The sequence below is a fragment of the Sminthopsis crassicaudata genome, chromosome 3, assembly GCF_048593235.1.
Source record: "Sminthopsis crassicaudata isolate SCR6 chromosome 3, ASM4859323v1, whole genome shotgun sequence".
Lineage (NCBI taxonomy): Eukaryota > Metazoa > Chordata > Mammalia > Dasyuromorphia > Dasyuridae > Sminthopsis > Sminthopsis crassicaudata.
The window spans coordinates 81,027,099-81,051,428 of record NC_133619.1 but is presented as its reverse complement, the minus strand read 5'-3'; the positions used below and the strand labels follow the sequence as shown (position 1 = coordinate 81,051,428).

The following is a 24,330-nucleotide window of genomic DNA, read 5'->3' as shown; positions in this document are numbered from 1 at the left end:
GTCTGCATCTTCTTTCACAACATTAATTAATTAATTAGCTAATTGATTAATTAAACATGTATAACACATATCTGGTTATTTACTGTCTCAAAGAGGGGGTAAATGAAAGACAGAAAATTTGGAACTCAAATTTTTTTTAAATTAACATTAAAATATTTTTACATGTAGAGAAAAATTTAATATTACTATTATCATCTTTTGTTAAACATGGTAGAAATACATGTTAAATCCAATATATGCATACATATTTATACAATTATTGTGCTACACAAGAAAAATAAAATCAAAACAGAAAAAAAAAAGAAGCAGAAGCAGAATAAAATGCAAGCAAGCAGCAACAAAAAGAATGAAAATGCTATGCTGTGATCCACACAACACTGGGTGTTGATGGCTTTCTTTACCACTGAACAACTGGAACTGGTTTGAATGACCTCATTGTTGAAAAGATTCACCTCCATCACAATTGATCATCATATAATCTTGTTGTTTTTGTGTATAATGATCTTTTGGTTCTGCTCATTTCACTCAGCACCAGTTGATGTAAGTCTCTTCAAGCCTCTCTTTATTCATCCTGCTGGTCATTTCTTACAGAGCAATAATATTCCATAACCTTCATATACCATAATTTACCCAGCTATTCTCCAACTGATGGGCATCCATTCAGTTTTCAGTTTCTTGCCACTACAAAAAGGGCTGCCACAAATATTTTTTGCACACATGGGTCCCTTTCCCTCTTTTAAGATCTCTTTGGATATAATCTCAGTAGAAACACTGCTAGATCAAAGGGTATACACAGTTTGATAACTTTTTGAATGTAGTTCCAAATTGTTCTCCAGAATGGTTGGATCCATTCATAGTTCCACCAACAATTTATCAGTGTCCCAGTTTTCCCACATTCCCTCCAACATATTATTATCTTTTCCTATCATCTTGGCCAATCTGACAGGTATGTAGTGGTATCTCAGAATTGTCTTAATTTGCAATGAAATATTATTTTTTAAAAGTCAGTCAACAACATTTATTAAACACTTACTAAGTGATAGACACTATTCAAATTGAAAATAAAAAGATTTTGTCCTTAAGGAGCTTAAATTCTATACAATACTGTTTAGTTGTAGGTATGCCTTGGATGGGTGGGGGATCAGTCCTGAGCTCACTTTTATCCCCTTTCCATGCTCTCTGACTATGAATTCTATGAATTTCATAGTGTGATTCTAAGAAAGGCTCCCATAGGTTCCAATAAATTTCCAAAGTTCTATATGACACAAAAATGCTTAAGAAACCTGTCTTTTACAACAGTGGTGTCAAACTGAAAATTAAAAACAGGTGCCATGTGGCATATTGATTTTGTAATATTATCAACTTTTTGTGTATTTTTATTTATTTTGTTAAATATCTCCTAATTACATTTTTAATCTAGTTTGGATCACACTGGAATATTGTAGTCTGTTTGATATCTCTGGATGATCTCTCTTGATCCTTCCCTAACTCAATGCCTTCCTTACCATTTACCTTATATTTATTTTGCATATATTTCTACTTGTATATTTGGTTTTCCCCACAAAGACTAGCACCCAGGAGCTCTAGGAGGTGAAATGAGTTGTGAAAAGATATCACAGAATAGGCTTTGGCAACTCCATGTTCTTTTCACATATAAAGCAGTTCAACTCAAAAAAGCTAAGTCAGTCCAAAGAAGAAACACCCCCATTCCCACTCCTGCAACTAAATAGCCTTGCAGTGATCTGTGATGTTTACTCTTTTTGTGGTGGCAAAGAATTAGAAATCAAGAGGATGACTATCCTTTGGGGAATGGCTGAAAGTGTTCTGATATATGAGTGTAATGGAATACTATCATGCTACCAAAAGAAACAGGTGAGATCAGAGTCACAAAAAAAAATTAAAGTATCAGAGAAAAGATGAACAGTAGCATCATATCATTGCAGTGTTACCAAAAAGGATCAGCATTGAGAAACATTTGACAATTAAATGATCACAGATACCTTTTTTCTTTTAATATTTTATTTTTTCCATTGACTTGTAAAAACAATTTTTAACATTCATTTTTTAAAATTTTGAATTCAAAATTCACTCCTTTCTCTTTACCTTTTCCCAGGAATTTCTCTAAGATTGCAAGCAATTTGATGTAGGCTATACATGCAAAATATTTTTTACATTAGTCATGCTGTGGCAGAAAACAGATTCTCCCCCCCCACCAAAAAAAATGAAAAAAATAAGTAAAAATTAGTAATCTTCTATAATAATGCTATCATGCTTTTTTCTCCCCCTGAGGCTGGGGTTAAGTGACTGGCCCAGGGTCACACAGCTAGGAAGTGTTAAGTGTCTGAGAACAAATTTGAACTCGGGTCCTCCTGCATTCGGGGCTGGTGCTCTGTCCACTGCGCCACCTAGCTGCCCCCTATACTATCATGCTTTAAGATATGAGAAGCAGAATATTTTCAGAAGAATCTGGGAGGACTTAGATGAACCGACGCAAAGTCAAGTGAGTAGCGCTCAGAGATGTAACGGCACAGAAATAAAGCCATGAAGATCAACTGGGAAAGACTTACTCAGATTAGTACAATCAACCAAGACAATTCCAAGAGTACTCAGATGAAAAATGCTATCCATGTCCAGAGAGAGAACTGATTGATGAACTCTGGTTTTGATTGAAATGTACTTTTTTCAGGACATGACTAACATGGAAATGCTTTGCCCGACTTCACATGTATAATTTGAAATGATATTGCTGGCCTTGTCAATGGGGAGGGGAGCGGCCGAAGAGAGAGAATTTGGAATTTAGTCCTTAAAAAATATTAAAATATAATTATATTAATATATAATTATATAATCATTAAAATTTTTGTAATAAAAAAAATTGTGTGCCGCTAGCAGAAATTCATTATTTTTAGTGACTGATGGATGCCGGCAGAAGGTGGGAAGCCGGAATATTTTGTAGCCCTGCTATTCTCCAGGTCTGGCAGCCTCAACACAGCAGGAATCCCAGACTTGGGATGCTCCCAGAGTCACGTGAGGAAAGCTCTACGCGGCAGGGAGAGCTGAGGGGAGGCTTCTGGTTGGGAGAGGCGGGGCAATGGAAGGCACCGGAGACACGCCTTCGAGGGGGCGGGGCGCGAAGTTGAGTTCTCCAGATTGTCCTTCCCTTCCCACGACTCCGATTTCGCGTCCGGGGGGAGGGAAAATACTCCTTTTTAGAAAGGAGCCAATGGATGGGGGAATGAAAGGGGTGGTCCTGCCCTTGGCTAAGCTAGGCCCCGGAAATGATGTCAACGGCGTTCCCTCTCGCTTCTTTTCCGTCTTCCCCGAGGTTGGCCGATGACATCAGCGCGTTGGGTCTCTTCCCCTCCCCCTTCCCCCGAGTTCCGCTGGGGAAAACCGAAGAGGTTCCCGCACCTCTACGAGACGAGGAATGCGGCTGTGGTGGAATGCACAACCTCGCCCCCTATAGGTCCCGCCCCCTCTCGGCGGAAGCAGCCTATGAGCGATCTCGGCCTCGGGAAGCGTTCTTCTGTGTGGCGGTAGACCTTTCCCTGGGAAGCGCGCCGGTGGTTCCAACTCAGCTGGGGCAGCTGCGCGCCCGGCCCCGCCCCGCCCGTGGCCCCGCCCCGTGGCCCCGCCTCCCGCCTCCCTCCGCCTCTGCCGCCTCCCCCACCCTCCTGCCGAGCTGCTGCTGGGGCTGACACTCGGGGTTTTGGGCCGCTGGCCGGCCGGCGTATGTAGGAGCAGTTGGGACTACGTCTCGGAGAGTCGGGGGGCGGCGCTGGCCCCTCGGACCCCAATGTGAGTGCCGAGGTGGGGAGCCAGGGCAGAGGAGGAGCAGGGGCGGGTCTCTGGGTGTTGTGGAGGACTGGGAAAGGGGCGGGGGGAGGACCGTGGGGTGAAGGGGGGAGAACCTAGGGGGCGTGGGGGAGGGGCACCCCCAGTTTGGGGGAGTTCCTTGTCCGCGGAAGCTGGCGGCTCAGCGAGCCCCTGGTGACTGCCCTGAAGTTTGAGCCACTTTTGCAGTGGTCTGGTGGGAGGATGAAATTTAAGGACACCCACGTAACACCCCCCTCCCCTTTAAAAAAAAAAAAAAAAAACGCGTCCCAGGTTTTCCCTGGAGATTCACCTGCGCTGGGCCAGGTGTGCGATCCCTGGCCGCCCCTGGGGTGGGCTCTGAAGCCGGGAGGCACCTGGTGGAGAAAGTCACTTTCACTCCCTGGGGTGGATTGTTCCATTATGTAAATTGTCCCCACCCCACCCAACCGCAAACAAAGTCCCAGAAAATTTAAAAAAAAAAAAAAAGGGTTTGGAAACTCTAGGATTTTATGCCCTTAGGCGGTTTTCATATAAATATTAATGTTTTCTAATAATTGAGGTGTCAAGGGTGTGGAAATATAATTTTTGCTTTTGACTTCTTCAGCTATGCCTTTGATGCCAATTTATTCAGTGTCAATTATGTGCTGTTCACTGGATAAAAAGAAGTGGGAAAACGTCCTCAAACCAGTCCCTGCTCTCTCGGACTTCACGTTCTAACGGGAGAGAGAGAGACCTCTTGCAAACTATGAACAAACTAGATCTGTGCAGAATAAATTGGAGCCAGTCTTAGGAGGAAGATACTAACAGTTAGAGAGATCCACCAAGGCTTCTTGTAGGAGAATGCAGTCTGGTAGATTTCTATCTTGGGTTTTATGGCGCCTTAAATATTTGTGTCGTTTGGGCCATTTTCTGGTGTTTTTGTGCAACAGCCAGGTTCTATGGAATTTAATCAGTGGATTTTAAAAGTTTAGTGCATCATCAAAAATCCTATTGCAGATTTTCAGTGGATCAGGAGGAAAAAAAAAAAGTACAGCCTCTTTCTCTAAAGGAACCTTTCGGATTTTTTTTTTCTTTTATAGATTTATTCAGTTGGAGTGACATTGATGAAGAGATGTTGGAGTAGGTGTGAATATCAAACTTGTTGATTTACCAGAAGACACAGTCCATTTGTTTGGGTTTGTTATTTTTTTCCCCTACTGATTTTTCTCAGTGTTAAAGCTGGGGAAACTTGGAAAATAAAAGGAACATGTGATGGTCTTGATTAATATCTCTTTTGAGGAAAAAAGTAAAGTGGCCAAGATAAAGCAGGAATGGCATCCAGAGAGAGGCTTTTTGAACTTTGGATGCTATATTGTAACAAGGTAACTACTTTTCACTTTATTTATATAAGTGTAAAAATATTTTGTGGTAGAATTTTGTGATTGACTTGCTTATTGTGTAGTTCATGGAAATTAGTGCTTATTCCTAGTGATAACCAATTGTTTAAAAAAATTCTGAGTGCAATCAAATTTTTTTCCCCATTTCTTTGGTTTGTACAATTTTAACTATTCTTCAATATTACAAACATATTCTAAACATTCAAGTAAATCCAGAGATTAAAAAAAAAGTTATTTCATTTTTATTTGTTTTTTCCTTCTTCCATAGTGGGAGTAGGGTGAATGAATGGGTGTGTGTGTATGTGTGTGTGTGTGTGTGTGTGTGTGTGTGTGTGTGTGTGTGTGGCTAGATATAGATTGCTGTAAAATTTTTATTCTTTATTCTGTCCATATAAAATCACAAAAACTTTTTCCTTCTCATATGTTTTTCAGTTTCTGAAATGTCAGTTTCTTTAAAAAAAAAAAAAACAAAAAAAACCCAATTGTACAGAGATGAGATTTTATTTTTAAAAAATCAATACATAAATGTTATGAGGTTGGCAAAGGACACAAAAGGAAATATTCTTGGAAACTGAGTTTACTGTTCTTGAAGAAAGGTTAGTCTGATGATAAGAAGTTCTCTGGGTCTGGGTGTAGAGCTGGGAGTTTGAGGTCATCTATTCAGCTTCCTTATGCTACAAGAGAGGTAACTGAGTTCCATAGGAGTTAAGTGACCTGCCCAAAGTCATGCAGATTGTAAGTGGTTGAGTTTAGGTTCAAATTCAGGTCCAAATTTTTGTGATTTTTACCAGTTTTGTGGCAGGGAATACAAATTAAATCTATGTATGTATTTATGGGAATTTATGGGAAACAAATGCATATTTGGGATAGAGAATCACTATACTAATCTGGAACTTTATTTAGGGGATTTAGCCTTTTATTATAATTACATTGTTTCCTTAACAAGATCAGTAAGGAGTTTTTCCAAATTATGACTTTCCAATCATATAAAATATGATTTTATTTACATACAATTTTATAGTATAACATTCAGATAATTTCAGGAGGCTGAAATTTGTTGTATAAAGTAGGACACATCTATACAGTAATTGTTTTTTCTTTTTCTTTTGACTGTTGCCTATAAGTCTATAGAAGTGTTTGAATTATATATTCAGCCTCTAGTTAAGTATTATAGTTAAGACATTAAAATCTATGAAAGAAAGTGAAGTTTCCAGCTTTCAGATTGGGTTAAGGTCATAAGGAAGTTCTTTAATTGAATAACAAAAGGATATTCTTATGTTTTAAAAATATCTTTTAAACAAAATGTCTTTGTTCTGTATTTATGATTGAGTGGATCAAAATACACCATATTGCTGAAAATGTAGCTTGAAATTAATGATTTTTTAAAACCAGCTTAATTTTTATATTTGAAATAAGTTAAATTTTACTGCCAGATCTGCTCCTAAGCTTTTTGACTAACTCAAGTCAGTTAATCTATATATATTTCAGTTGCTTTACTTCTCAAATGGTTAAAAGACCTATTTTACATTGAAAAGTTTTGAAGATATAAATAGATAAATAACATATGCCATGGGAAATACTTATATTAACACTGTATAACACTATTACTATATTTTTGTACAAAGGTATCTTATGCTTTTATATAAATACATATTATATACTTGTTCAGCTATCTAGACACTCTTTTACAGATGAAAATTCACTACAAGCAGTGAAAATTGTGTGTGTATATATATATATATATATATATTTTTTTTTTTTTTTAAAGCTAATGGCTTAATAGTTTTCGTTTTAGGGTAGTGAATCACAGATTTTAAATTGCTAACAAAGTTTTTGTTTGTTTTGGAGCTGAGTGGTAATCCACTTCCTGCTATTGCCCTTTGCTCTATGTACTCTGGAGTAAGACTGAAAATAGATGCTTTTACTTCTAGTTGAGAATAGAATTAGGTCTCAAAATTTAAAAAAAAATCAGTAGTTTTGCTTTATGTAGAAAATATAATTGGAACTATTTTATCTAAATAAAAAAGTCCACTACCTCCTTCCTATAAAGAGAAAAGAAACATTTCTTGCTATGGCAAAAAGAGAAAGATTAGTTGTTATGTGTAAGCTTGAGGTATTTAGAAGAATAGGGATGAATAATGAATGATGATATTTTATTGAACAAATACTTATTAAGTATATATCATGCTGTTCTAGATAGTTTTGAACTGAACTCTTGTGACATTAATAGTTTTATGAATTAATAGGTTTAAGGGAAATAGAAAATTTAATAATTTTTCTAAATAGAAGAAGGAAAATAAATAACCTTACAACAATGGCAACTAACTTCATGGTCATTTTTAGAAAATAGATGAAATAAAATTAGAAATGAATGTTTTATAAGCCTTGATTCTTGATTTATAGTTAGGCAACTTCTAAATAATGTTATCTAAAAAGGTTTCACATTTGCCACTGGTCTTTTAAAAACATTTCCTTCAATTTCATTATAAAAGAAAAATTCCTTTAGATCTCGAAGGGTTTTTCTGTCTTGGACAGTGCTCTGTTTAAAATTTATTCACTTACACAACTTAGAATTTCTTGGAAATTGTTTCTTTTCTGAGTGTGAAAAAGACTATGTTCCTAGGATCAGATTAGGTAGTACTAGAAGGAGGAAGAGAGGGACTGAAAGGGAAGTTTAGAGGTCACAAAATAAATTTTACCTAATTTGCAATTTTGGCTAAGATGACTGGCTGATTATATTTGGGATGATGTATCCAAACATCATCATCTGGTGCTCCTGAAAGATTCTATTTGAGAACAGTAGTATTTTGATATATTTCATTATTAAGATGATCTCATGGGAGTACACAGACCAGATCCCAGAACTATTGAAGTACAATCACTACAAAGGAGAACAGTTGTATGATTGATATTCATTTAGCAAACCTTTGTGAATATTTATTAAGCCTACACAATGTGTAGTGTACACTCTTTCTTTACTCCCCTTTTCCTCCTGGAGATTTTCTCCTTCCTTTTATTATACTCTTTTAAGGTTCTTGACTTGTCTTTCTCTTCCATTTTAGTTTCCTTTTGTGGCTCACACTTGTGAGCATCTTGTGCTCACAAGTATGAGCATCTTTTAGGGTTCTGTGTTGAATTCTGTCCTTTATCCAGATTCTGTCCCCTAGTGATTATCAGCTTTTTGAAAATAATGCTAGTTCTAAATAATAAACTCTAATCTCTCTTAGATTCGAGTCTTGTATTTCCAACTATTCATTGGTCATTTTCATTTGCATGTCTCATAAATATTTCAAATTCAGTATGTCACAAATGGAACTCATATTTCTTTTTAAACTCATCTGTAATAAAAACTTCCCTCTTTCTTTTGGATTTACTTTCATCTCTGTTGCCCATATTTGCAACTTTGTAGTCTTAATTGACTCCTCTATCGTTCAATTTTCATAACCAATAAATTGTCAAGTCTTAATAATTTTACCTTCATAATATTCTGTGTCACCTAGCTGTCCAACAGGATTATGAGTGTAGGATGAGTGTAGAATACTTGACTGGGCATCTCAAAGTATATGTTTAAATTTGACTAAACATCCTAATAATTGTGTGACTTGGCATTAAATCAGACTAGCTGCTCATTTGTAATATAAAAGTGAAAAAATGGAGACAATTCCTGCCCTCAAGGTTGTTAAAAAGAACAAATGATAGAATGCATATGAAAATGCATTAAACATTCTACAACACTATAATGGATTTAAATGAATGTTATTATAGTGTCAGCCAAATTAATGTTACTTCAATAGAATACTGTTGCCATGGTTCTAGGGACTTAGGTTCTGAATTAGATGTTTGCATTTGGTTTTCTATTGCCCTTAATTGTTAAAGATATTATGAAATTCATTGCTTTTAGAATGAAGATCAACTTCCCATGATGTTGAAGTAGTTAAACTGGTTTATCAGCTACTTAAATCTGCATCCTACCTAGTGGACTTTGACTTTTCCAGAGGCTAACTGAATATTTTTAGTAACAACACAATTAATTTTAGGGGGAATTAAATACAAATCTGATTCAAACAATATGAGCAAGTTAGGGATGCTTAGGTTGACAGTCTTTTAAGGTTCAAAGAGTTTATTTAACCATTTGTCCTTTGCTGTTGCTGTCAGGTAGATTACTGGGGATGGAGAGATCACTGGTTGTATTAATTTATGGTCCAAATTTTATTGCTAACTTCAATGCAAAATGATATCTTCTGTATTCTGATTGAAGTGGATATCTTCAACATAGAGAAGATCTAATTCAGTTCCAGTTGATCAATGATGGACAGAATCAGCTACACCCAGAGAAGGAACACTGGGAATTGAGTGTAAACTGTTTGCACTATTGTCTATCTATCCAGGTTACTTATACCTTCTGAATCTAATTCTTACTGTGCAACAAGAAATTCGGTTTTACACACATATATTGTATCTAGAATATACTATAACACATTTAACATATATGGGATTGCCTGTCATCTAGGGGAGGGGGTAAAGGAAGGATGGGGAAAATTCAGAAAAGAAGTGAGTACAAGGGATAATGTAAAAAAAAAAATTACCCATGCATATGTACTGTCAAAAAAATTATAATTATAAAATTAATTTAAAAAATGATATCTTCTTAAAATACAGTTTTGGAGTGAACAAATATTAATCAGAAGAAATATCTTTCATATGTACTTTTGGGTATAATAATTCTATGTTAAAGTACGTTAAGGAAAGTTTCCATATCTCACCAGAAAGTGGATGGGAAGCTCAAAGCTAACCAATACTCATGTTTTATTTATTTATTTTTTTAAACTTGAGAATTTCCATTCCAAAATACTTAAGACATTAAAATTATTTCTCAAAGGAGATTTGTCTTTAAGGATAAAATGGGAAGGATGCTCTGGACTCAGGCCTAACTAAACTGTCCTATCTAACTTTTTGTATTTGAACCAAATTGAAATGTAAGGTTTTTCAAAGCAAACACCATCTGCCCCATAAGATGATGTTGTGGATTTGTAGATAAACATGTAATTTAGCCAGCATATACTTTTTTTTCCCCTAACATTAAACATTTGAATTAAACTAGAAGAGGCACATATTAACATTTTTTTCTGATAGCATGAATTTGTAGGTTTTCTTGTACAATTTTAATTTGTTAATAGGGTTATCATTCAAAAATTGAAATGTATTACATTTCCAGTGTGTGAAATTTATTTTCCTGACAAAAATAAACACTAGCTAATAAAATTAATAGCAACAAGGGAAAAAAAAAAGAAAAAAGTTATTTAAAAATTTTATTTTCTATTTAATTAGGGCAATTTTTTTTAAAAACTATATTTTATTTCTTTTTTTTTTTTTTGCTCTAGGCTTTGGAGCCTCAACTAGCCCAGATTCAGAATCCTCTGAGTTCTTACCTTGCTATTGTCTGAGACTTCTGTTTAGCAGATTTTTTCTGATTGTTCTCATTCCTAGACTGCTTTTGAAGTTTTTTTTCAAAAGAATTACTTGCTTCTCCTTTTCCTGATATATCCTCTTTTCCTTATGAAAGAAAAAAAACAGGACATCTTCCCTCCCCCCAAAAAACTATGTTTTTGTTTTTGTTTTTTTTCAGAGCAAAAACAACCCTCCCTCCAGGGGATCTTTTGCTTTATTCTTTTTAGTTTTCCCTATTGCCAGGTTTTTCCTAAAGAAGCTGCTCCCATAATTTACATATAGTATTCTTATATTACCCTGGCATTTAGCAATGACTTTGAAATAGTGGTTCTAAAGATTCATAAGCAAGTCTTCAAAAAATCATTTTCTTAAAGTTCTCAGTTACTTAAAATGAAATGTAAAGCTTGAAAAACAAATTGAATAGGATTTTAAATAGTTTCATCATAACCTGCTAGGTATTGTGAGACTTTGAAAAACATATGCACTTAACTTTTTTTGAGTGATTACATCTGCCTGGTCTCACTTTGTACTCTCATGTTTGTATTATTCATAAAATAGTGGGATTTTGAATTAGAATGATACCTGGTCATCCGAGCCAACCCTGTCAATTTGGGAACAGAAGATGGGAAAAGTAATATAATTTATCCTATGTTTCCCAGGTGGTTAATGGTAGAGTTATTCCTGATATTAAGGCCCTCCCAGCTCCCATTACAGTATTTTTTCTTTTATTTTGTTCTGCCTTTTTAGGGTGTTCTGTATTGTTTTTGGGGTATTTTATACATGTATTAAGATCTTAAATTCTTAATGTATATACAAAAGCATTTCTCACAGTACTGTCAAATTGTAGGTGACCAGTACATTAATTCAGTGAAACATTTATTAAGCATCTCCTATATATTAAGGGAGAATCACTTGATAAGGTATATTGATAGTATTGAATTATCCACGAGTCATGGTTCATAGTTTGAAAGAATTCAAAGAGATTCTCTTATAGTCGTAAAATAATTTATTGATGCCATAGCAGAGATGGACCAAATTCTGATGGAGTTTGTGGCAATTAGAGAAAGTTTATATATTCAAATGTGTGACTTTAGTTAGCTGGCTAACAGCCTACAAGCAAGATACAAATAAGGGAGGAATCAGGTTGTCTTTTCATTCAGGTAAGGAGGCAGGATGTCTTTTAGCAAGGTATTGTTATTTAGGGAAGGAGACAGGTAGGAAGTCAGGATGTAGTTTTTATAAAAAGACAAATAAGAAGTCCTGATGGAGCTTTGATAGGAGGCAAATAAGGTGCAACAGATTCTGACCCATCAGTAGGATACACATTTTATATAGGAACTGTAGTAATTCAGAGTAAGAAGGAATGTGAACATTTTATAGATATCACAGTCTTTAATTTAGAACATCAATTATCTGGTACTACTAGTGTTCTGAAAAAGGCATGTATTATTTGCAAATGAGTTCACAAATCTTGGCTAGTTAGGCTCCCATCTCATACCATAAACCACAATAAGCTCAATATGGGTGCATAGCACAAATATAAAATATTATATAATAAACTAGTTAGAGGAAGGATATAGGTGATGAGTATGGGACAGTAACAATATGTTTCATTAAGTATGGATAGGAGGAAAATTGTTAACCATAGAAGAAATAAAGATGATCACTAGAGAAAACACTGGACAGTTTTAAATATATACAATTGAAAAATTTGAATAAACAAAATCAATGCAGTTAGAATGAATATAATTTTTTATTTTAAAAAATATTTCCCAATTACATGTAAAGACATTGTTAACATTCATTTTTCAGAATTTTGAATTCCAAACTCTTTCCCTTCCTCCTGCCCCTTCCCCACCCCTTGAGAAGGCAAGCAGTATGATATTGATAATACTTATGAAGTCAGACAAAACATTTCCATATTAGCCATTGTTCCAAAAGAAAACATATACAAAAAACCCAAGAATAATAAAGAAATTTTATTGTATTTTTGCTAAATATCTCAATTGAATTTTTATCTGATCAGGGAGAGGATTAGGAGAGATAAAGTTCACCCTGTAATGTTGCAGAGTTTGATACAATAAAAAAGTTTAAAAAGTATACTTTAGTCTGCACTCAAAAGTTCATCAATTTTCTCTTGAGATGGATAGCATTTGTCATCATGGGTGCTTTGGGATTGCCTTGCTAATTTTTTCACATTTAACTATTATAGTACAACTGTTACAGTTGTACAGTGTTCTCCTGATACTGTGTATCAATTCATATAAATCTTCCCAGGTTTTTCTGAAATCAGTGTAATTAGAAGTAGAAGGCAAATACTGAATTGGGTTATTTACTGAAAATTTGTCAAATATACATGATAAATAGGGAATTGACACAAATACATAATGTTCTGCACATTGTAATATAATAATTTTGTAAAAACTTTTTTCATTCATTCACATACATATTATGAAAGCTGTTCCCACCTGTTGAGAAATCAAGATATATAAAACCATTATGCATATGAAACAATGCAAAACTTTTCTGCATTAGCCCTATTTCAGAAGATAAGGGCTCTCCCCATCTCAAAAAAAAAAAGGAAAAAGGAAAAAAACTTTCAGTTTTCAGTTTGAGTCCCATCAGTTCTCTAGCTGTAGGTATATAGCATTTTTCATAGTTTTTCATCAAGTTCTTTGGAGTTGTGGTAGGACATTGTGTTGATCAGAGTTAGTGTTTCACAGTTCACATATTGCTGTTACTTTTTATAATGTTTTATTTTTTTGTTTAGTTTTTCTTTAATTTGTATCAGTTTATGACTTCCTATGTTTTTTTCTGAAATTATCCCTTTCAATTTAAAAAAGATTTATTTTCAGTTCCAAATTCTTAAGTCTTTTTACCTTCTCCCCACCTCTTGAGAAAGCAAGAAATATGATAACCATTATGCACATGAGATCATGCAAAACATCTCATTTTAGACAGGTTTCAGGGGAAAAAAAAGAAGAAAAAGAAACAAAAAAAATAAAGTGAAAAAAAGTGAAAAAGTGCTTTAATCTGCATTTAGACTGTACCAGAAATACAAATCTAGCTGAGACCTGTTGAAAACTGATCTCATGAGTTCAAATCCTGGCTTTGTTGTTTATTATCTGTATGACCTTGGCAAGTCATTTATTCTTTCTAGGCCTCAGGTTCTTTATATGTAAAAGGAAGGAGTTGATTAAAAAAAAAAAAATTTTTTTTTATTATAGCTTCTTATTTACAAGATATATGCATGGGCAATTTTACAGCACTGGCAATTCCCAAGCCTTTTGTTCCAATTTTTCCCCTCCTTCCCTCCCCCAGATGGCATTGACCAATGTTACATATGTTAAAATATAAATTAAATACAATATATGTATACATGCCCAAACAGTTATTTTGCTGTACAAAAAGATATAAAGTTTCCCCTTATTACTGCTTTAGCTGCATCCCACAAATTTTGGTATGATGTCTCATCGTTATCTTTATCTTGGGTGAAATTATTAATAATTTCTATAATTTGCTGCTTCACCCAATCATTCTTTAAGATGAGATTATTTAGTTTCCAATTTCTTTTTGGTCTATTTACCCCTAACTTCTTGTTGAATGTAGTTTTTATTGCATTGTGATCTGAGAAGAAAGCATTTACTATTTCTGCCTTCCTGCATTTAATTTTGAGATCTTTATATCCTAATATGGTCAATTTTTGTATAGGTTCCATGAACTGCTAAGAAGAAAGTATACTCCTTTCTATCACCATTCAGTTTTCTCAAAAGATCTATCATACCTAATTTTTCTAATGTTCTATTTACTTCCTTAATTTCTTTTTTATTTTGTGGTTTGATTTATTTAGTTCTGAGAGTGCAAGGTTGAGATCTCCCATTATTATAGTTTTGCTATCTATTTCTTCTTGCAACTCTCTTAACTTCTCCTTTAGAAAGTTAGATGCTATACCACTTGATGCATATATATTTAGTATTGATATGGCTTCATTGTTTATACTACCCTTTAGAAAGTTATAGTTTCCTTCCTTATCTTTTTTAATTAGATCAATTTCTGCTTTTGCTTGATCTGAGATAAGCATGGCCACCCCTGCTTTTTTGACTTCACTTGAAGCATAATGGATTCTGCTCCAGCCTTTTACCTTTACTCTGTATCTCCCTGCTTTAAATGTGTTTCCTATAAACAACATATTGTAGGGTTCTGATTTTTGATCCAGTCTGCTATCTGCCTCCGCTTAATGGGAGAGTTCCTCCCATTCACATTTACAGTTAAAATTACTAGTTCTGTATTTCCTGCCATCATATTATCCCCAGATTATGCTTTTTCCCTTGACCCCCCTGAACCCCTTCCCCAGTATTTAATTTATAGACCTCACTTGTGTCACGCAGCCCTCCCTTTTTAGTATCCCTCCCCCCTCCTTTTAAGTCTTTCCCTTTTCTTGTACCCTTCCCTTATTCCTCTTTTCCTTTTCCCTTTTCCTCTCCCCCTTTTAATGAGGTGAGAGAGAATTTTTTGAAAAACAAATATGTCAATTATTTACTCTTTGAGCCTCTTCTGATGAGAGTAAGATTCACACAATGTTCCTCCCCCTCTCTAAATTCCCTCAGATATGGTAAATTTTCTTTGCCTCTTCCTGGGATGTAGTTTACCAGTCCAGCGCTATTTTTGAGCTGAATTAATTAATTGGTATTGAGGGTAAGGGAGAGCCTAGAAATTCACGTGTATCTTCTCTGCCATCTTGGCTCTGCCCCTGCTGTACAAAAAGAATCAGACTTTGAAATAGTGTACAATTAGCCTGTGTAGGAAATCAAAAATATAGGTGGACAAAAATAGGGGTATTGGGAATTCTATGTAGGGCTTCATAGTCATCTCCCAGAGTTCTTTCACTGGGCATAATTGGTTCAGTTCATTACTGCTCTATTGGAACTGTTTTGGTTTATCTCATTGTTGAAGAGAGCCACATCCATCAGAATTGATCATCATATAGTATTGTTGAAGTATATAATGATCTCCTGGTTCTGCTCATTTCACTCAGCATCAGTGCATGTAAGTCTCTCCAGGCCTTTCTGAAATCATCCTGTTGGTTATTTCTTACAGAACAATAATATTCCATAACATTCACACATCACAATTTATTCAGCCCTTCTCCAATTGATGGGCATCCACTCAGTTTCCAGTTTCTGGCCTACAAAGAGGGCTGCCACAAACATTCTTGCACATACAGGTCCTTTTGAGGGAGTTTATTTTTACAGCTCTCATTCTATTATCCTAAGGGCTTGAGTTTTTTTTTTTTTTTTTTTCATCTTCATTCATCAACAAAGTTTTGTCTCAATTCTGTAATTTTCTTTGGCCTCTTTATTCACCTTCTTAAAAGATGACATGTTTTCTTGTAATAAAATTATCTTTTGAAATCTTTGTGTCATAGTTTAGCCTGCATAAATCTATGTTTATGAATTACTTTATTTTCTTTGTGCATGACACCTGTGACAGTGAACCTTAAAAAGCTATACAAATAGAAAATTATTATTAACAACCTTTACTACACTTAGAAATGGTTAGATATACCCTTGATTTTTCATCACCCACTAGTGTTCCACTTCCTTCTTTATAAACATTGAAATTCCATTATGTGATCATAATATTTTATCTGTCCATCCGTCTTTAAGCCTTGTAACCCTTAACTCTATTCTTCAACCTCATTAACCTCCATTCCATTTTTTCCACCTCCCAGTTTTTTCTCAGGCCATTGCCCCTGTTCTGTTTACATCCTCATCCCTTTCCTATCTTGACTTCTTGATGAACTAGCTCAGTCATCCCCCTTTCTTGCTGAATATGCTTTTTTCTCTTATCTGGTAATCACTTCTTTTTGGTCTGCTGGATTTTCATTTTTGTCATGTTACTCTCAATATTCTTCAAAGCTCTATCATGGCCACTCTTTATGTTTTCATTTTGTATTCTCTCTTAGTGATCCCATCACATGCCCTGGATTCAAGTGCCATCTCTATGAAGATGATTTCCAGATCTTAATATATACTTTTCCTTTCTCTTCTGAGCCTCACTTCCACATCATCAACTTTTTATTGGTCATGGCCCCTTGTACCTCAAATACAAAATTTCTAAAACAAAACTTTATCCTTTCCCCTACTCCCCAAGCTGCTCCTCTTGCATACTTCCTTGTTTCTATTGAAGGCATGTTGGTATAAACATCAACTTCCTAATCACCTAGGCTCAAAAGCTGTATTATTCTCAAAGTTGTATTATTCTGATGCCAAATCTTGTCCTTTCTATCTATATCTTGTCAAATCTTTCTATATATTATCTCTAATATGTCTCCTTTCTACTCATATAGTTATCACTCTAATTCAGGCCTTCATCACTTTTCTTCTAGATGATTGTAATAGCTTCCTAAGTGGTCTCCCTGTCTCTCATCTCTTCCAACTCCATCCTCCACTCAGTTACCAATGTGATTTTTCTAAACTATAGGTTTGAAAATATTTCTCCTCCTCTTCCTATGAACTTCACTAGTTCCTTATTATCTCTAGGATCAAATATAAACATTTCTGTTTGGCATTTAAAGATCTTTATAGCCTGAGTCCATCTTACTTTTCTTTTCATCTTATACTTTTTTCAACTCCATCTACTTTGGCTATATTGCCCTATTTGCAGTAATCTCAAGCACAACACTCCCATATCCCATTTCTGTGCTTTTTTTTTGGGGGGGGGGCTGTCCCCTATCCTTAGATTGGTCTCTTTCTAAACCTTTATCTCTTAGTTTCCCTGGCTTCCTTCTAGACTCTGCTTAAAACCTACTTTCTAATGCAGATCTTCCCTGCTGATACCCCCCCCCCAGACTTCAATGCAACAAAAGAAGTCTATACATTGATCATGTCTGAAATTGTGTCACATTCTGCACCTATTCTGTATGTTTCTTATATGTACCTAAATATTTAGATGTTGCTTCCCCCATTAAAATGTAGGATCCTTGATGGTGGGACTTATTTTTGCCTTAAATTTTTTTTTTTTTTTTTTTTTTTTAAATTTCCAGTGCTTAGCACAGTGCCTGGCCCCTAGTAAATACTCTATAAATGATTGTTGACTAATGAACTGTTAAATTTGATGTGTCAGTAGGACAACTAAATAGATAAAAGGCAAGTTAGAGAGACAGTCCTCAAGAGTTTGGGAAAGAGATGATGAAAGAATTTTGTTACAAAGTTTTTTTTGTACTGTACATGACAAAACTTGTTGCATTAATTGCTCAAGCCAATTTTTATAGCTTCTTATCTGTAATTACTTTTTAAAGTTATAGCTTAGAGCTGTTCTTTTTGCTTCAGTCTTAGTGCAGTAAAATTGGCAAGAGTAGAATGAAAAGATTCTTGTGTTTCCTATTGTGCTAACTTTATTATTATTCATATCTCTCTTTGGTCTCACAGTATTCTACAAAGCTTTAAAAATTCTCAAGCTTTAAATCTCACAATTCCTGTTTAAAAAGTAGATATTCAGATTATGTTGTCCAGTACAATTGGAACTGCTGAACTACTTTAAACAATTGTTTTTTTTTTTTTGCGAAGAGGTACATTGGTATTTTCCAAGCTCTTATGCTATCAGTTTACTACTTAAAGTTTTAGTTGCTCTGTTAACCATTCATATGATGAGATTTTCTATCAGGCTCTCAGTCCTTCAAATATAAAGCTTATTGTTTGAGTGATGTTGAATTTTTAAGTCTTTGGGTCTTCTAAGTGATAATAGTTCTTTTGAGTAGGAAAATGTTATATAATTCAGGAATTATCCTAAAAACATCAAATGTAATGTTCTTCATATCTGTGATTACTCAAGAAAGAAGTCTAATAATCCATTAAGGGAAAACTAATCTTTGTCCTGATTATCACAATCAGAAAGTTTTTCTTAAATATTTAGTACATGCTAGATACTGGTCTAAGCTCTAAAGAAATATAGACAAAAATGAAAAAAATTGTGCCTTAGAAAAATGTATGTTTCATTTGGGGAGTTGACATGAAAATACATGAGTATGTACAAAATAGATGTGAGGTAATTTGGTGGATGATAACAAAGAAAGGATTAGGAGAGGCTTAGTGAAGAACATTTTACTTGCAATAGGTAGTGGTCTTGTGAGTGAAGAGAAGGGGACATATCCAAGAGATGTGAAAATAGAGTTGCAAGGCCAGGCCATTAAATATATCATTGCTTCCTTCTGGGATAGGTATAACTGATGAAGCATGAGTAGATACATAAATGCATAATAAGAAGAAAATAATTTGTATTGCATTTGGGAAATCACTTAGTGTTTTCAACGGCTTTGAGTTTCCTTCCCATTATGAGGCTCTCTATTTTCTTTTTTGAAGAAATTCTGCTTTATTTACCAATTCAATTTAGCAAGCATATTTTAAGCATTTATCTTGTGTGAAATATTTAGCTAGGCACTGGGGATTTAGAGATAAAAATGAAGCAGAACATGCCCTTAGTATTGTTACAGTGATTTTGATCCAATTAATTCAGAAAACATCTGCTGTAGATGAGTCTGTGGCCTTTGTTGTGTAACTTGGCACCTGCTTTTTTTATTTGCTGTCATTGCTGCCACCACGGGGAGCATTTTCCCCTTCTTCTTGCCAATCTGTGACCCAATAGGAGAGGAAGTATCTTGGATCTTATAATTCTGTGAGTTTGTTTTTGTAACACACCTTGCTTTATTAATCATGTTGGTAGAGAAAAATCAGGGCAAAAAGAAAAAAAAATATAGAGAGAGGAAACACCCCCCCCCCCCAGAAAAAAGTGAGCTTAGCATGTGTTAGTTTGGTTCTGTGAGTTCGTAACAATGAATTCTTCTCTGAGATGGATGTAAACTATGTCCAGGATAACTTGAACTTCATAGGTCTCAGTGAACTGGTGTCTACTATTGGGAGGCACTAACTATGATCCTTTATTTGAGCTCTGATGAAGAGTTAGAGAACAAGTCCAATCAGAGACCCTTGATCAAGCTGGCATCCAAAATGCTACATCTCCACAAACTGACATGGTCCAGATGTTGGAAGCATATTAGTTGGACACTTTGACTGATGTCTCAAAGTATATCGTGAAAATCCATCTATGTTACCCATTGGACTATAAGACTTATCACATGAGTCCCTGGTGAAGCTGTATTGCTCTACATACATGGGTGTCGACTCACTCAAGTTGTCAAGGTACCACTTTGGCCTTTTGGCACTGCCTTCCTTAATAGTTTTCATGAAGCATCTGAATTTAGCCTGCCCTCCACTTTGTACTGAGGCTTGATGGCTTGAGGCCTACCTTTGTCACTTTTTGATTGCAAATTCAGGAAGAAACTTGTCAAGAATCAATCAGTCTGTAAATTTTTATTAGATGTCGACTATGTGCCAGACATTGTGTTAACACTGGGGATACAAAAGTGGCAAAAGACAGTCCCTGCCTTCAAGGAGTGAACCACAGAAATACCTGACAGGATAGTGGGCTGATTTGTCTCCTCTGCTCCCAACGCCTCAGATTGGGGTAGCATTTTTAAGTTTCAATTTAAGAAATCATTATTGTGGTAGTAAGGTGGGAGGATAAAATAAAGTAGTAAAAAACAAACAAACACACTTATTGCATTGCTTTTTTGAGCCAAGCACTTGAGCCAGTACCAAAATGAAACAGTTCTGCCTTCAAGGAACTTATATTACTTGAAGGTTGTTGTGGCAGTTTCAAAAGAAAATCTGTCTGGGATTTCAATACTGCACAATTGTAAGTCATCATCATCATTCCTGACTGCTAGAGCATAAATACTGCCAGTGGACTGACTCACCAACAAGTTACATGATTCCAGATGGATGAGGATTCTGACAGGCAGATGGAAGTCAGGCAGATTTCTGTGTCAGCCCCAACTCCTCAATAATAATTTATAACTCCTTACCCTGAAATTGAGACTTAGTTAGAATTTCTGAAATGGGTTTTATTCTCCTTAATTGTTCTCTGCTGGCCACTGGGGGGAAAAAAAGATGGGAAAATATCAACCCTCTCTCATTGGGCCAATCTTGGTTTTGGAACTTCTGGGTCTTAAGAGTTCTGATTTTTCTGTGTTTTAAGGAACAGCAATCTGGTTTATACCTCATACTTGTCAGATATTTGGGGAAACTTCTGCCTGGGCCTAAGTTGGCAGACATTTTCTGGGGAGGCTGCCTTCTGAGAGGAGACTTCCTGAAAAGAGCCTCAGCTATTTATACTAAAAGATGAAGTTGCTTTACATAATTTTCTGGCCGTTTTCTTTGACCTTTCTTATAAAAGTGAGGGTGAAGGAGCAGCTAGGTATTGAAGTGGATAGAGCACCAGCCCTGAAATCAGGAGGACCTGAGTTCAAATATGGTCTTGGACACTTTAATACTTCTTAACTATGTGACCCTGGGCAAGTCACTTAACCTCAGTTGCTTCAGGGGGAAAAAAAAGTGATAGGGTGATTTCTGTATGGCTGTACAAATTCACTAAAAAATCCTTGTGATACTTAGTCATCAGCGATACTAGAAAATAATGTAAAGTCAGAGTCAGGCAGTGAAGAAACAAAAGCAAGAGACCATTCACAAGAATTCCACTAGGGACCACAGTCTTCCAAGACCTACAAGGTGCAGGTGATGGACAAGTCATTGGGAAGGAGCGTGACACAGGTAATTTGGTTGTAGTATAGCAGTGGCTTTAGGGATACCACCAGGAAGTGGATGATTAGAAAAGTAGATGACTGACAGCTCTTCAGATTGCCATCTTAAACAACATCTCTAACTTTTTTTTTTTTTCCAACCCCATTCCAAGATAGCCCTCTAAACTCCCTAGAACTATTTTCTCTCTTCTCACTCCTCTGTCCTGTGTGATCAATATGCAGCTTCATCATTGGACTGAATCTGCTCTTTTCAAAGTTATCAAAGATCTATTTGCTAAATGTTTTGTTCTTTTTTAAGTAATCTTCCTTGTTGACCTTTGCTGGATTTGACCCTGTTGACTACTATCTTCTGGATATTCTTTCCTCTTTGGCTTTTCATGATACTGATCTTTTTTTAGTTCTCCCTACCTGTCTGACTGCTCTTTTCTCATGACTGTTGCTGGCTCACTGTCCATATCATGCATCCTGACTGTGGGTGTGCCCCAATTCTGAAAGTACTTTACATTCTTTATTTTGTTGATCTACAAGTAAAATCAGATTTGTACAGCATCCTAATTTAGAACAAAACAACTGTGAGGACAATGTTATTTTCTTCATTTTACTAATGAGGAAATTGAGACAGAGAGAGGTTAAGTGACTTGCCTGGGATTCCACAGCAAGTAAGTGTATAAGACAGGATTTGCATTTATATCTTCCATACTCTAATTCTTTTGCTTAGTCTACTTGGTTACTTAGGTGCTAACTCATCTTTTCCCACCCACCTATTAAAGTTCCCTATTTATGCTGAAGACTTCACTATTCTTTCACAGCTTTTTATGACTCTTTACTCTCACTAAGTAATCATTAGATTATATCTAATCATTTGCTAAATATTGCTGTTTCTAGCTGCATAACATTTATCACATCAGCTACTCTATCAGTATTTCATCATCTATTATCTGGATTATTGCAACAGCCTCCAAAAGATTATCCTTGCTGCTGTTCTCTGACCACTTATATCCATCCTATACAGTGTTCCCAGATGGGCTTCCCCCAGATCTGACTGTCTTTCCTCAGTTAACTCCAATAGTTTCATATTGCTTCTAGCATAAAATATACATTCATCTTTTTGGTCTAAGGCTTTTCACAACCTGTCTTTCTAGTTTCACTAATGTTACTCTTCCAGTATTCTTTGATCTAGCCAAATTGTTATGATCCCTAGTTACTTACACCTGATAGTCCATCTAGTATCCTCATGTCTTTGAATTGGTCATGCCCATTCTTGAATATATGGTATTCATGGAAGTCTAGCATCTCTGGTGTGAAGGTTTGCTGAGCCCTTTTCAGGGTTGTTCTTCCACCTTTGGTATCCACCTATCACCCCAGTCTCACCTGTGGCTCCATGAATCTATAACATATGCAGTGGTCACACTCTAGTAAAACTATCTCAGCAGATGGGCTAAACCAGGTTGAAAGTTCAACAGGTCTGAAAGCCATCCTTAAGTTTTAGGAGTATGTCTATCTCAAGCATATGAAGACTTCTCTTGGTAGAATGGGCAGATGAGAACAATTTGTTCCAACAGCTTTCAAGAAGGAGGCTAAAGCAGGTTCTAAGAAGTGTTTAGAGCTTGGTCAGATATTAAGAGAAGCCAAGGCTGTCCACTACATCCTGGGCCATTAATGCTTATCTTAATTTTTGGCTTGCCATTGAACTTTTCTTTTTTCTTTTCTTTCTTTCTTTTTTTTTTTTTTTTCCTGAGGCAATTAGTGACTTGCCTAGGGTCACACAGCTAGAAAGTGTTAAGTGTCTGAGATTAAATTTGAACTCAGGTCCTCCTGACTTCAGGGCACTTCACCACTAGCTGCCCCACTTGCCATTGAATTTTGATGATTCTGGGACAGTGAGTGAGTCAGACAGTGCAATTCTACCTCTTGAATCCAATTTAAAAATCCCTCTGTGATGTCATTGGTTCTCTTTGATTGTTTTTTTTCTTAATAGTATTTTATTTTTCTAAGTACATGTACTTGTAAAGATAATTTTCAACATTAATTTTTGTAAAACTTTGCCTTCCAAGTTTTTCTCCTTCTTTCTCCCTCCCCTCTCCCTTTCCCGAGAAAGCAAACAATCTGATATAGATTAAATATGTGTTATCCTTTTAAATATAATTCCTTATATGTCATGTTGTACAAGAAAAATCAGGCCAAAAGGGGGGGAAAAACCTTTTTTATTTGAGAAAGGAAAAAGCAAATAAAAAAGGTGAAAATACTGTACTTCAATCCACATTCAGTCTCCATAGTTTTCCTTTGAATGTGATTCACATTTTCCATCCCAAGTCTGTTAAGTTACCACATTGTTGATAATAGCCAAATTCATCCCAGTTGGTCATCACATAATCTCATTACTGTATATAATGTTCTCCTGGTTCTGCTCACTTTTCTGTTCACTTCATGTACTTGTACACGTGAAATCAGCCTGCTCATCATATCTTATAGAACTGTAATATTCCATTATCTTCATATACCATAACATAATCAGCCATTCCCCAATTGATGTGCACCAGTCAATTTCCAGTTCCTTGCCACAACAAAAAGAGCTGCTACAAATTTTTTGGTACATATGAGTTCTTTTTCCTTTGTTATGATCTCTGGGATATAGACCCAGACTGTAGAGAGACTGCTGGATCAAAGGGTGTGCACAATTTTATAGCCCTGTGCGTTCTAAATTGTTCTCCAGAGTGGTTGGATAAGTTTACAACTCCACTAACAGTATATTAATGGTCCAATTTTTCCACCTTCTTTTCCTATCTTTTCACTATCTTTTTCCTGTCATCTTAGCCAATCTGCGAGATATGAAGTGGTACCTCAGAATTGTCTTAATTTGCAATTCTCTAATCAGTAGTAATTTAGAGCATTTTTTCACATGACTAGAAATGGCTTTAATTTCTTCAACTGAAAATTGTTCATATCCTTTGCATTGGTCTTCTTTCAAAAAGAAGGAAGAACCAACAGCAAACAAATCTATGTCAGAAATGTTCACCCACTTTACCTCTTATT

The 24,330-nt window shown here is 35.5% G+C and overlaps 1 protein-coding gene across 1 annotated transcript in view; it reads left to right on the top strand.

Annotated features, from left to right (window-relative positions):
* The first annotated feature begins 3,346 nt into the window (after positions 1 to 3,346).
* Positions 3,347 to 24,330, top strand: part of NBEAL1 (neurobeachin like 1) — a 186,418-nt gene continuing 165,434 nt past the window's right edge. Inside the window, exons 1-2 of the mRNA XM_074299004.1 lie at positions 3,347 to 3,798; positions 4,896 to 5,177. Coding sequence (XP_074155105.1) covers positions 5,127 to 5,177 — 51 coding nt within the window. The 5' untranslated portion in view covers positions 3,347 to 3,798; positions 4,896 to 5,126. The remainder of the gene's footprint in view (positions 3,799 to 4,895; positions 5,178 to 24,330) is intronic.